At 42.3% G+C, this 12,674-nt stretch overlaps 1 protein-coding gene across 1 annotated transcript in view; it reads left to right on the top strand.

The window, feature by feature from the left end:
* The window catches only part of itpr2 (inositol 1,4,5-trisphosphate receptor, type 2), a 166,415-nt gene that overhangs the window by 46,507 nt on the left and 107,234 nt on the right, over nucleotides 1–12,674 (top strand). Inside the window, exons 7-8 of the mRNA XM_073850186.1 lie at nucleotides 2,063–2,149; nucleotides 2,652–2,864. Of these exons, the coding sequence (XP_073706287.1) occupies nucleotides 2,063–2,149; nucleotides 2,652–2,864 (300 nt within the window). The remainder of the gene's footprint in view (nucleotides 1–2,062; nucleotides 2,150–2,651; nucleotides 2,865–12,674) is intronic.

Genomic DNA, 12,674 nt, shown 5'->3' with positions numbered 1-12,674 from the left:
ATAACTTTGAGTTGTTGTGTAAAGAATTTAAACTGCAGTAAAATTTTAGAAAATTGAGACAAAGAAAAGAAGAAAAACGAGCGTGTTCCTTGTTTTTCCTCTCTGTCAAAAGGCCTTGCAGCTAGTGTTTTACCCTGCGTGTTCCAGAGTGAAACCTTAAGCTGACTCCCGGTTTAAGATCTTTAGGCTTGCGACCTAATGCTCTTTTACCAAATATTCACTTAAAACTAACGTTAGTGAAGTTAAGACGTGGCGCTCAGCGCGAGCACCCACACGTTGCTTTATGGGAGAAATTTTGAGATCTTAAAATTGTGTGGCTAAGTCCACATGTGCTGTTCAAACAGACTAGCACAAAATTTAATTAATCGCAGTAAATCTGTGGATAAATGTGCCTCACTCTAACGAGTTGAGACAAGAATCTAAATAGTGCTTATTTGCTTTGCAATTCCGAAATGTCCTGCCATTTCATGCATTGTATTTAAGACTGCTGAACCACACGCTGGTGGTTGCCATAGAAACGCTGTGACCCGGAAATCCTAACATACCTTTTCCGGGGCAGAGTTTCGTTGTGCAGGCGCAGTCCGCCTGCTCATATTGTAAACAACAAGTGGTATAGCTAACCTAGCTAAAGCTAACGCGTGTGCATTGAAGCCTATGTAAAACCATTAGCCTTGAAAAATAGCAGTTAGCACGCAATCGGTTAGGGTGATCCATTGTGTTTGAACTCAGTGTGTGTAACGTTGTTTGAGTGACTCAATCAAAAGCTTTGAACTTTAACGCTCATTCTGCAAACTTCTTTACTTCATATCTCTGTACACTATTCCTTGTATTTCTTCCCTCCTCCCATGTGACAGGAATATTGACAATTTTAAAGTTAAATCTCTTTTTGATACGATTGTAACAAACCATTAAAGCCCTATCATAAATCTCAAATTAAAACATTTTATTGTTTCGATTTAAGGCTCTCTCCTTTTTGACTGTTTGCATTGCCAGATTAAACTGTTACAAGCTTTGTAATCAAATACTATTTTAAGATGATTCATTTGATTACTTTGATCAATCTTAATAAATAATCACATCTCCTTGCCACACCGCAATTTCCGTGATTGATTTAACATTGATTATTTGTAATCAATTTTAATGAGGCATCATTAAAAAAAAATTTGGTCACCAACTTTCATTGCCAAGTTGAAATTTTATGTTAATTTTTTTTTTAATTTAAAATTTTAATCTCTAATTTTAATTTTTGATTTAAATTTTTAATTTAAATTTTAAGTTTAATCATAATCACATTTCCCCTTTTCAGACGGCAATGATACACGTTGAATAGAGAAATGATAATTTCCTTGACCAATTTTTTTTTAATGAAATCTTCTAAATTATAACCAGGAGCAATCATTATTGATTTGAAAATGACTCCTTTTTACAATCAATAGTTGTTCCTTTTCCAATACCTCAATGGTTTGTGCTGATTCATTTGATTACAACTGCTGACTAAAACTTTAACAAAGCATTACAGTTTTAGCTCTGCCACAATCATTACTGAATTGAAACATCAATTTTAATTTGCAAACCAAGGCTTTAATTTATTTTATTTTATTTTTATTTTATTTAATCCTATCGAGTCTTGTCATATTCCCTGACTTGGGAGCGAAACCTCATTTCCTATTGGCTGTCTCTCTCCTCACTCTCTCTCTTTCCCCTAGCGGTCCTCCTCTTGATTCGACTACTGCTGCTATTTCCTCGATTATGCCTGTGAGAATCATAAAAGCAGAGAATTTTTGTTGTTTAAAAGACATTTAATCAATGTTCATACGACTTGAAAACGCCAATTAAACTTGTGCCTAACTCTCACTTTCCCCTCTCATCGTGGAACCCTACAGCCAAGGTCCCAACGAGAAAGTTGAAAAAAAAAATAAAAAATAAAAAAAAATCCTTGACTGTACTCATTCTGGGGCCAGAAAGGTGTATTTCACTTTCCCTCTCTCTCCCAATCTCTCTCTTTCTACCTTCTTCCCAAAGTGTTCCTTTTGTTGTTGTCTCTTTTCTCTCTTCTCTTTAGAAAAAGGGGGAAGCAGCCGACGACTACGCCAATCTTTGCTGTGGGTGTTTGTGCCTCTTTCCTCTCTCTGTTCTAGCTACAACACCCGTGGGTACCCCCTCGCCTCCTCCACAGCGACGCTAGCTGGAGGCGTGCACACCAGTGAACCACCTGCGGGGAGAACCACACTCACCTCAACACAACACACCCAAAACCCACTTACACCCGACACCACCACACTCACACCACTGTTTTGGTTTTGTTTGTTCGTTTTGTTTGTTTGTTCTTTTTTCTACAGGTCTGTGTCAGTCAGTGGTCTGGTCTTTCCTCATGGCATCAAAACATGCCTCGCTCAACAGACCCCGTTGGTCACTGGGAGGACTTGGAAATCTGGCTAAGCGCCGTGACGGACAGCCTCTTACCCAAAGCCGCCGAAGCTGTCAAACACCAGACACAAGACCAACTGGACAACAACATAACAGGCATCATGAAACATGATCCAGGCCAGAGCTACGGACACAAAGAGCTAGCAAAGATCACTGGCTCCCTGAGTCACACCCTCATCGCCTCCCTCAAACTGAGCGACAGACAAGCCGCCTATCTCCAGCAGGAGCTGAAACGCGCACAGCGACGCATCGAGCAGCTAGAGCTGGAAGCTCAAGATCAACGGGAAGGGTCCAACGAGACGGATCCCAGAGCAACTGAGGAGATTGCTAGACTACAAGAAACTCTAGCTAACAACACACAAGAAATGGAGCAAGCAAAGTCAGCCCGCGCCGAACTCAGCGACGAGCTACAGTACGCCGAGCAGCTACTGGAAAAGGCAAGGCTGGACTTCAGAGACAAGAACAGCAGAATTAAAGCCCTCGAAACACATCTGAACGAGGCAAGAACTGAGATAAGTTACCGCACTCAACAACTTGACGACATGAAAGAGGAATTGGACAGTGTCAAAAATGAACTTAGACATGCTTATGAACTGCGCCCTGAGCCAACCAGGACGCAACGGGCCCCGCCCTCACCCCTGCCAAGCAGGCCCGGGTCCCATGTTCCTGAAACGTCATGTGAGGAAAAGGGGGAGGGAGCAACTGTGAAACCCTCACCAGCTCCTTCTGAAGAAACCTACCTCACACCCAAGCTACGAGAACTCCCCAAGGCCAGCCATAACCCATCACATGGCATGGACCTCAAAGACCCAAAACATCAGCAAATTCACCCCGAGTGTGCCAGATGGTCAAGACGTCCACTCTTACTTGAATGATGTCGATTTTCACTTAGAAATGAGACCCAACGTTACTGACAAAGACAGACTTTATCTGCTGCGAACGACATCCAGCCCTGAAGTGCAGAGCTTCCTGGACCGACAGCCTTCTCACACAAAGAATGACTACCAGTCGCTCCGCCAAGCCCTCATCAAAGAATTTGCAGTCCCAGAATCAGAGCAAGGACTGGTGGCCGCCCTGGAGACAAAACAGGGTCGTCATGAATCCTCCCAGGCATACTATAGCCGGCTTAGAGAAGCATACTTCGGAGCTCGCAACGAACCTGACATGGAGCAGGACATGAACTTTAAGACTCTCTTTCTGAGAAATCTCCATCCTGCGGTAAGCCACCACCTTGGCGTCCTTGCATGCCCACAAACAATGACGTCTCAACAGCTGCGAGACCTGGCGCACAAAGCCTACGGCAAGCAAAAGATGGCATCAGAAAAGGGCACCAAGTCTACTGCAGTTCTTGATTTCAACACACAATGTCAAGAAATGACCCTAGAGGGCGCCCAACACCAAGAAAGCTTCAAGCCACCTCCTAGAGAATGGAGACCATCCTCGTTCAACAGAGAACGTGACTTTAACTTTGGCGCCCGACCTACACAAAGAAACGACCGCTGGGATGGACCACGCGGACGACAACACTCACCTGAACGCTACTGGGAAAAATCCTGGTACCACCCAAGACCTCGTGAGAATCAATGGGAGAGATCATGGAGCCAGCCAACCTCATCAGGAAGCTCAGGAAATGGCTCGTGGGAATCTAATGCAACCAGTCCAACAAATCGACGAAAGAACTTACAAAGATCCCACACTGATCAAGCTCAAGCTGAATCTACACATGAAGAAGAGACATTGCCGTGTTTTGATTCACAAGAACTGATTAAAATGATGATGCAAGAGTTCTTCAAACGCAAAAAGGAGGATTGGAAGTGGGAAAAGAAAGAGAAACCCACTGCGGCCTGACTAGCGGCCAGACAAGAAGGCAACGACCACCTGGTCCAACAAACCACACAGAACAGCACCTCTTCTCCTTACCCCAAGAACACTGTAACTGTTATAACTTCAGATGGACAAGAAAGCTTCTTTAAACATCTAGAGCAAGAGACAGAAACTGACTCAACACATGACACGTCAGATCACAGAAGCTTCCAACAAACACCTGCTGATATAACAACTCAATCACCTGACAGTGCTGTCCTGGTCGTCTGCCACTCCTCCGAAGAACATAGAATCAGTCCTGAACTCGTACCTATCTCATCTCAAACTCCAGCCCCTCAACTCCTAGGCGATCTCACCGAGAAAGGCACAACGAGAAAGTTTTACCTTCCCATCACCATCGAGGGTCATGTCAAAGTGGAAGCCCTTCTAGACACAGGAGGCGACATCACTCTAATGTCAACTGAACTCCTTGAGAAAATTCAAAGAACTATAACTGATGGAACTTTCAAACTCCAAAGGTGCGAACTGAACCTGCAAGCATACTCAAACATGGGCCTACAGCTGAAACATGTGGCCCCAATTCACCTAACAGTGGGACCGATGAATCTCATCCACCCAGTCTACATCTCACCTCTAAACAACTATCCGCTCCTCATAGGAAAAGATCTGCTAAATCGCTTCAAACCCTTGATAGACTTTAAGCACCTGAAGTTGTGGACGCAAGTCCGTGAGCCATTGCCCTTCCAGTCAGTAGTCCCCAATGAGTCGCAGTGTCAAGCCACAGACGTTGCCTTCAATTTGCTTAGTGACGATGCAGTGTCAAAGTCAAGGCCAAGCTCAAGTTCAACGCCAAGCAGCAAAGAACAAGGCCCTTCCCTCTGCTCACTGCAAGCGTGGGACTCAGGTCCCCCTCAACTCAGAACTGCCATAAATGTCCAAGACACTTTAGTATCTGTCGCAGTGCTAGCCCCTGGGCAGGAAAACTCAGCCGGCAGCCTGAATCTCTTCAAAGCAACGAAGCCCAGACACCAAAGCCAACCAAAGGACACCAGACTCAAGAAAGCAGATCACCAAGGACTTAAAGAAATTCTACATGAGTACAGGGACTCTTTTGAAAAGGACGTCCCGGACTGTGGCCCAATGAAACTGATGCCCACAGCGTAAGTCCATGACTGCCCAGACAATCACCAGGGCAATCTGAAAGCGGGCGTGGTCCGGCTCAACAGCGACCCTTGCCCATCACAACCATTCAATACATTTCATGCCCTCCCACCCATCCCAATGGCTACAGCTCTTACCCGCCACCAACATACCATTGGTATGCAACACCCCTCCTCCTCCCACATCAGCAGACCTACCCATTTCTGCTCACATCTTCGAACTTTACTCTCCTACGAGATCTACACTCGACTAATCCACGTCTTCAGACCTCCGCACCCTCCAATCCATTAAAAACATGCTGCATCTGCAAAACGGTGCCCTCACATATGTCTCTGAGCCCCTAACTGCGCAAAAGCTTGTAGTCCCTCAGAGCCAAAGGGGGATGAGGCTTAGGCATGCATACGATGCACCATGCGCAGTGCACTGTGGTGCCAAAACCACCTACAACCCATTCAAACAGGTGGCACAGTAGCCTGGCATACAACAAGATGTGGCAGATTACATAGAAGGATGCCTGATGTGTTGCCAGCTTCAACCAAGAAACCCAAGCCACGAGCACATTTGGATGTAAAGCCCCATGCTAGCCATCTCCTTCGCACAAGGAACTCAGTGTTGGAAACAAAGTGTGGTATTACGGTTCCGCCATCCTTGGCAGAACACTCCCTATCGCCAGTCGGAGAAAGTCCTTACCCCACTGAAAGGAATCCCACAAGCTCTCGCCTGTTGCCCACCAAACCAAAATCGGCCAAAAGCGCAGCAAGGCAGTGCCTCAATAGGTTCGCCAAAAGCCGATAAAGAAACATTGGGACTCCAACCGACAGAAAAAGGGGGTAGACCAAACCCACTGACACAGACCGACAATTCATGACTATGCCTCACACTAACATGATTCCTATCCTTCTAGGTAAACACACAGCTAACCTCCCAAACACAACACAAATCACCTAAACATTCTCCTCTGCCGCACTGCTAGGACCAACCTCCGCCCAGCAGAGAGGAGCTGCTCCACACATGTGACACTTATCCTTACTGTCTAACCTCAGTCAGTGTCATTGTGTCTCTTCGTGTTTTCCTTTTTCTCCCTTTCTCTATGTGTCCCTTCCTTCTAGCCCTCATCAGAAACTTACCTAACTTTCTTTTAAGTCTAGGCCCCTGAAGATGGGATTGACTCAGTACACCATATTATTTGCAAATCATTGCCAGAAACGTTAACATATTAGGCGACCCCGCCAAACCATGATCCGCGTGATTAACTGTCCCATTGTTATTTTCTATCTCCAGGTAGATGTTATGATTCGCCGCCCTGTTTCTCTGCGTAATCAGGATTATCAGTAACTAACCGCAAAGTCTACCTCTAAAAAGGTATGGCCGATTCGACCCTATGATGTTTTCCAGAACAAACTACACCCTATCAGCCCCCAAAACTCTTGGGCCGACACCCGTCAGACACGGGAAGTCCTTGCCCACATGCAGGCAGATGTGAACCACATGCTGCGCTAATTACAGAAAATGATCGTAACCCAGGCTGAATTAAGCGGGTACAACCGGCGTCCCAAACGATTATTGGGCGCCCTGCTGGGGCTGCTGCGGCTGTAGGCACTCTGTTTAACATTCTAAACCTAGCCACTTTAAAACGACATGTAAGCAAAATCCCGGCGGAATCACGATTTAGCACCGTCACAGATCTTGATAATCCCCGCACCCTTTCAAACTAAATTATTAAGTTCATGAACAAACTATTTGCGGTCGTACCAAAACGGTTACGCTCAAACGCAACGCCTAGTTACTCCCATGGACCATGCGCTAAGAGAAAGAGACTCCTTAATGGATAACCCGCCTTGAATACGATCCCATGCACTGTCTGACGTAGCACCTGATCGAGCACACGTCTACACCGCCTCGTTGAACTCCCGATACTCCGGTCAATCAAGACCGCCAAATTAACAATAATTCTAACCGATGCGGCCCTACGTTATTGCAAGTGCCTCTAACTGTACCAGGCCAAATAACTAAATCCCTGCACCAGAATTCAGCTAGTGATGGAGATGTTGTTTGTGTCTTGTGTGCGCCTTGTTCTCTCTCTGCCTCTTGTTCCAGTGCCTGCCGATGTTCACACCAGAAACATCGCCAGCCAAAAGGGGGATGTGTAGGAATCTTGGGCGAACAACGTACAAAACAGAAATGGCCATATTCCAAAGAAACAAAAGGACCCTCTTTCTCAGCCACAATAATTGACACATGACCATCACCAGACGCTAATTGTATGGACCGCTTTGTCGAGATCTGCGTCTTACGCATCCTGAGAGGAAAAACGCTCTTTGTCTCAGAGCATCCAAGGCACATGATCCGTCCAGCGTGATTCACATGATTTTTCGGATTTCCTGTCCCCCTCCCCTCTGACATTCCGAATCCAATGCAGTGTCTCAATTGAGTACACTGCAGAGACAATCTTTAAGAAACAATCAGCTTATCAACAGTATCATATGTTTTCGTTTATATGCTCGATGTGTTTTATGTGATCATTGGAGTTTAATCTATGCATTATATGCCTTTAGAAAAGGAAGTTGTCAAATGTATTAGCATGCAAGCGATATACTATTGATATGGGATGAATGATCTTGGCGATTGTAGTTTGTCTGAATGAACGAGAAAATGTTTTGACTTTATGCATTGAAATAGTTTATTGAAGTTAATAACAAAAGTTGCAGAGAAATCCATATCCTAATAAGTTACGTACCAGAAGGAATTACAGGACGAAAAGGGGGTGGCGAGACCCGCCCCTTTAGCAATGCCATTGGATCCCAGCATCATGGGACGTGCCCTAGTGGCCCGTTTAAAACTTCGTGTTCCTAACAGAACTCATGGCGAACTCAGCGAACTCAGCTCTCGTCTCACACCTGTCGCCTCTTGTGGTTTGAGTGCTTTTTCCATCTGCACTCGACCAAGCACGCGACGGTGCCATCAAAACTCTACAGAACTGAAGCTTCGTGACTGCCGAACTTTTCCAAGTCTCGCAACGCCGACTCAAAAGAACTTCCAGCGCATCAACCTGCGCAACCCGGCAACCGAAGCTCCTCCTGGCAAACAGCCCACTCCTCACGAATATGTTTCTCAGAAGACGTCATCAAGAAGCAGCCTATCAGCAAAGCCGGGGTTCCCTTCTGCTAAAGACAAGCCCGTGGAACTCTGCTTGAACCGAACGCAAGTAACAAGATCTCTCTTTACTTAGCTAAAACTGGTGCAAAATATTCCTTAAGTAGTTAAAAGCTAAGTCTCTGCTTTTGTGATTTTCTAAGGTTGCGATCTAAGAACTAGTTAAGATACTAGAACATTTGGGGTTCTCTTCAACTCAGTAATTTCTCATCCCCGGAACTGTATGAGTGTGTGTGTGTGTGTGTGTGTGTGTGTGTGTGTGTGTGTGTGTGTGTGTGTGTGTGTGTGTGTGTGTGCTTGTGTTTGTGTTTTAGTAGTTTAGTTTTGTGTCTTAGAGTAGTCAATAAATCATTGTTTCATTAAAAGTGTCTTGAATTTTATGTTCACAAAGTTCTATCTGTGTTTAGATCAAGCTACCTCAGCTTTAAAATTGCCCAACGTAATATTTTGGTTTATTTGTGATCTGGGCCAGGATCATAATATAAACCTTTTGAGTTGATACAGTATACTGAATTGACCACTTTGCTGGACGAATGGTCAAGAAGTGTAATCTATTAACTCTGAATCAATTTAATCAAGTTTCGAATCTTTCGATTCGACTCATTATTTGAATCATTATAAATTTGAGCTAATTAATCCTTACACTCATTTCAGTTGTCCTGATCTAATCAAAAATACACTCATGCAAATGTATAGAGACTAGAAAAAAGTCCTCTCATTAAATGTCTTTTTCGAAATAAAGGGCCAGATTTACTAACAGCTTGGTGTCAAAAACAACTGTCAGGATTTGCTAAAGACAAGTCTGTCAGGATTTGCAGCTAACATTATTGCATATGCATTTGTAGAAGTTTCAGATACAAAATATATGTGAGGATAGTAGTTAAATAAGGTAGTCAATTTACTGGTATTTGCACCATTATTTAACACCCCAAAAACCATGTCTTAACCTATTTTTACATTAGAGAGATAATTTAGATAGATAATTTGCACTGCTTTTGCTAAATTGCTTTTTGGTCAACAGCTGACATTGTCTGGGTTTTTTAAATTGTAAATTGTCAGATTACCTGTACAACATTCCACTCTCATCAGCCTCACACTAATTTGCCCTGTTTAGTAAATATTGCCCTATATCTCCAATATCTACAAAAAATGTTTGAAACCATGTAAATACAAAAATTACATTTCTGACAACCTGCCACTTGCAAACTAGATTATGAAAAGGATTTCTCCTTTTCATAACATCAGACATGCTTATTAGTCATTAACCAACATGCTAAAAAGTGCTAATCCAAAAATTAAAGGTGTCATGAAATTGAAAATTAAAATGTTTGTGATATTTACACATGAAGTTACTCTGCAATCAAAACACTGCTCAATGAGTCTCTTATATAATGAAAATATTTGTGAGATTGCAGAAATCGCATTGCATTAAGGAGACCACTGCACTGTGTCCTGAGTAGACATGACTGCTACTGCAAACTTTGATGCAGTGGATTTAGTTCTCAATATAACTCTAGAAAAACACTTCTCACAATTAGTTCATCCTGACAGCTGCAAGTAAAATCAAAGTAAAAGTTTTTTAGGGAGCAGTGATTGTTAACATTCAGAGCTAAATTCAGGCTAAATTATGACCATTTTTGAAGAGCAAAACCTAAGAATTATATTTAAAAATGCATGAGCTTCAAGGAACTCACAGTGATTATTCTATCTAGCACGATGTGATATTATCCAGATGGAGACAGAAATCTTATCTGTAATCAGATATTAATGGGGTCTCATCTCGCACTTACCCACACAAGTGCGACTGTCATTAGCCACAGTAAAGCCATCGGGGCAGTAGCAGGCTCCACCCTGTGGGCTGGGATGGCAGCGGTACTCACAGCTAAGAGCAGAACACTGTTGCAAACCTAAAAGAGAGGCAGTTTTTATAGGTAGTTAATGTAAGTATCTTGGGCACCTGAGTGATCAAAGCATGTCTGTCACATGCATAACGTGATAAGAGTGTCACATCAAAGACCATCTGGTCATCATCTGTGTTATACTGAAAATGTGACTTTTACCCGAGACACGTGACTGAGGTTTAACACATAAAATCATAAAATACACTACTCTGAATTGCCCTGTAATACTGAGAGTATTGTTGAGGTTATGTATATCAGTCATAGTTCATTACAGTTGTAATGGCATCTAGAAAATACTTTGTAATAGGCAGTTAGGCTTGTTAAGGAACTTGCTAATGCTAATTTGCTAATGTTAATTTGATTGACATCACATAATTACATTAAAATGTATAAGTACTGTGCAGCTCAAAAAAAGTTGTTAACATTTATCATTATAATTTACCGCAGGTCAGATGTGCTGTACTATTGCTCTCATCTGTTCCACCAGGGCAGTCAGGGTGTTCATCACACACTTTGTTTATAGGAACACACACTGAAGAGCCTGGACAGGGCCATTCGCCAGGGTAACAGTCTCGACTACCGGGGTCTGAAAGTATGAGCATTAAGGTTTAACTATAAACCATATGTTTTATTGAATCTTATATGATTCAGTCTTTTGCGATATCAGTAGGAGAGTGGAGGTGTCAATCTCACCACATCCATTCTCGTCACTAAAGTCCCCACAATCATTGATGCCATCACACACCCAGTACTGAGGCATACAGCGTCCATTACTGCAGGTAAACTCTGACCCACTACATGTCCGATACTCTGGAAGAAGACAAAATTGTAGTGCTTTAAATAGCAGAAAAGTAAGCTAAGTAAGTAAGCTATGGATTATGGTATTTACTTAGTACTCAAAATATAGTACTACAAATCATGGTATTAGCACATACATACACTTATCAGTGACCTAATATATATTTTGAACAGCCTGATAGATTATCTTTTGTAACCCATGCAGCTTTTGTAGAATAGGTGAGATGAGATGTATACTGTGGAACCCACCACAGTTTTGTTCATCACTGTCGTCTCCGCAGTCATCAAAGTGATCACAGACAAAGTTCATTGGGATACAGTATCCACTGGCACATTCAAACTGATGTGGCATACATTGCCTGGCTGTTTGAGGGATGAAAGCACAAAAAATTATGAAAGGAAATGTTGAACGTTTCTCTGAACATGTTTTACTGGCATCTGGCAGATCACTGCACTTTTACTCACTACAGTTGGATTCATCTGATCCATCTCGACAGTCTAGTATCCCCATCGCAGTGCTGAGTGTTGTTGTAGCAAGCGCCGTTAGCACATGTCTTCTCTGTGCAGGCTGGGTAATCTGGATTCAACAAGAGGTAATTTGATGCGTTTTATTGGAATTCCAAAACCTGATGATGATGACGAAATCTGACCGTTCCGCTGTCATTTTGGTAACTGATTTATCTTGTGATTTTTATGTGTATTGGACAATTATAAACAGTCATATGCTTTTTGTCTCATAAAGATAGCATTGCTAAAGACCTTTGTGACATTCATTACAGGCCTATTTGCAATTAATTTTAGTTTTTGAAGATTAAAGAAAATCATTAGCTCTAAAAAATATATGTTAGATGTGTTATATCTGTTTATATTTTAACGATTAATAAATAGATGTATTCATTTAAATTATATTTAGAATTTTCTGAATGTCTGACAGATTTTTTATTACTTTATATTGACCAATAGAAACCTGTACTGGTATTGAAGAGTAATAAACTATAAATGTTCTTCATTGTAGTACTGCCACCATATTTATATTTTATAGGCCTAGGCTGTACAGAGGCTGTATGTATGTATGTATGTATGTGTGTGTATATATATATATATATATATATATATATATATATAGTTTCATAACAAAACATATATATTAGGGGTGGGCATAGATTAATTTTTTTAATCTAGATTAATCTAGATTAAATTTTGGAATTAATCTAGATTAAAATGGCTAATTTGAATTCTGCTGAAGGCATTCAGAATATGTGTGCTACCCAAATAATGACTAAAAGTAAGTCTTCGAGAACGGGCCAGGTGGCGCATTAGATCAGGCGCTCATCTCCTGTTTCCAAAATGCATCACAAACTGCTTGACAATTGCATTTACAACATAATTACCTATACAAACTTGTGTAAC

The sequence above is a fragment of the Garra rufa genome, chromosome 11 (assembly GCF_049309525.1).
Source record: "Garra rufa chromosome 11, GarRuf1.0, whole genome shotgun sequence".
In the NCBI taxonomy this organism is placed as follows: domain Eukaryota; kingdom Metazoa; phylum Chordata; class Actinopteri; order Cypriniformes; family Cyprinidae; genus Garra; species Garra rufa.
The sequence above is the reverse complement of the archived record's forward strand: the minus strand, read 5'-3'. Positions and strand labels throughout refer to the sequence as shown.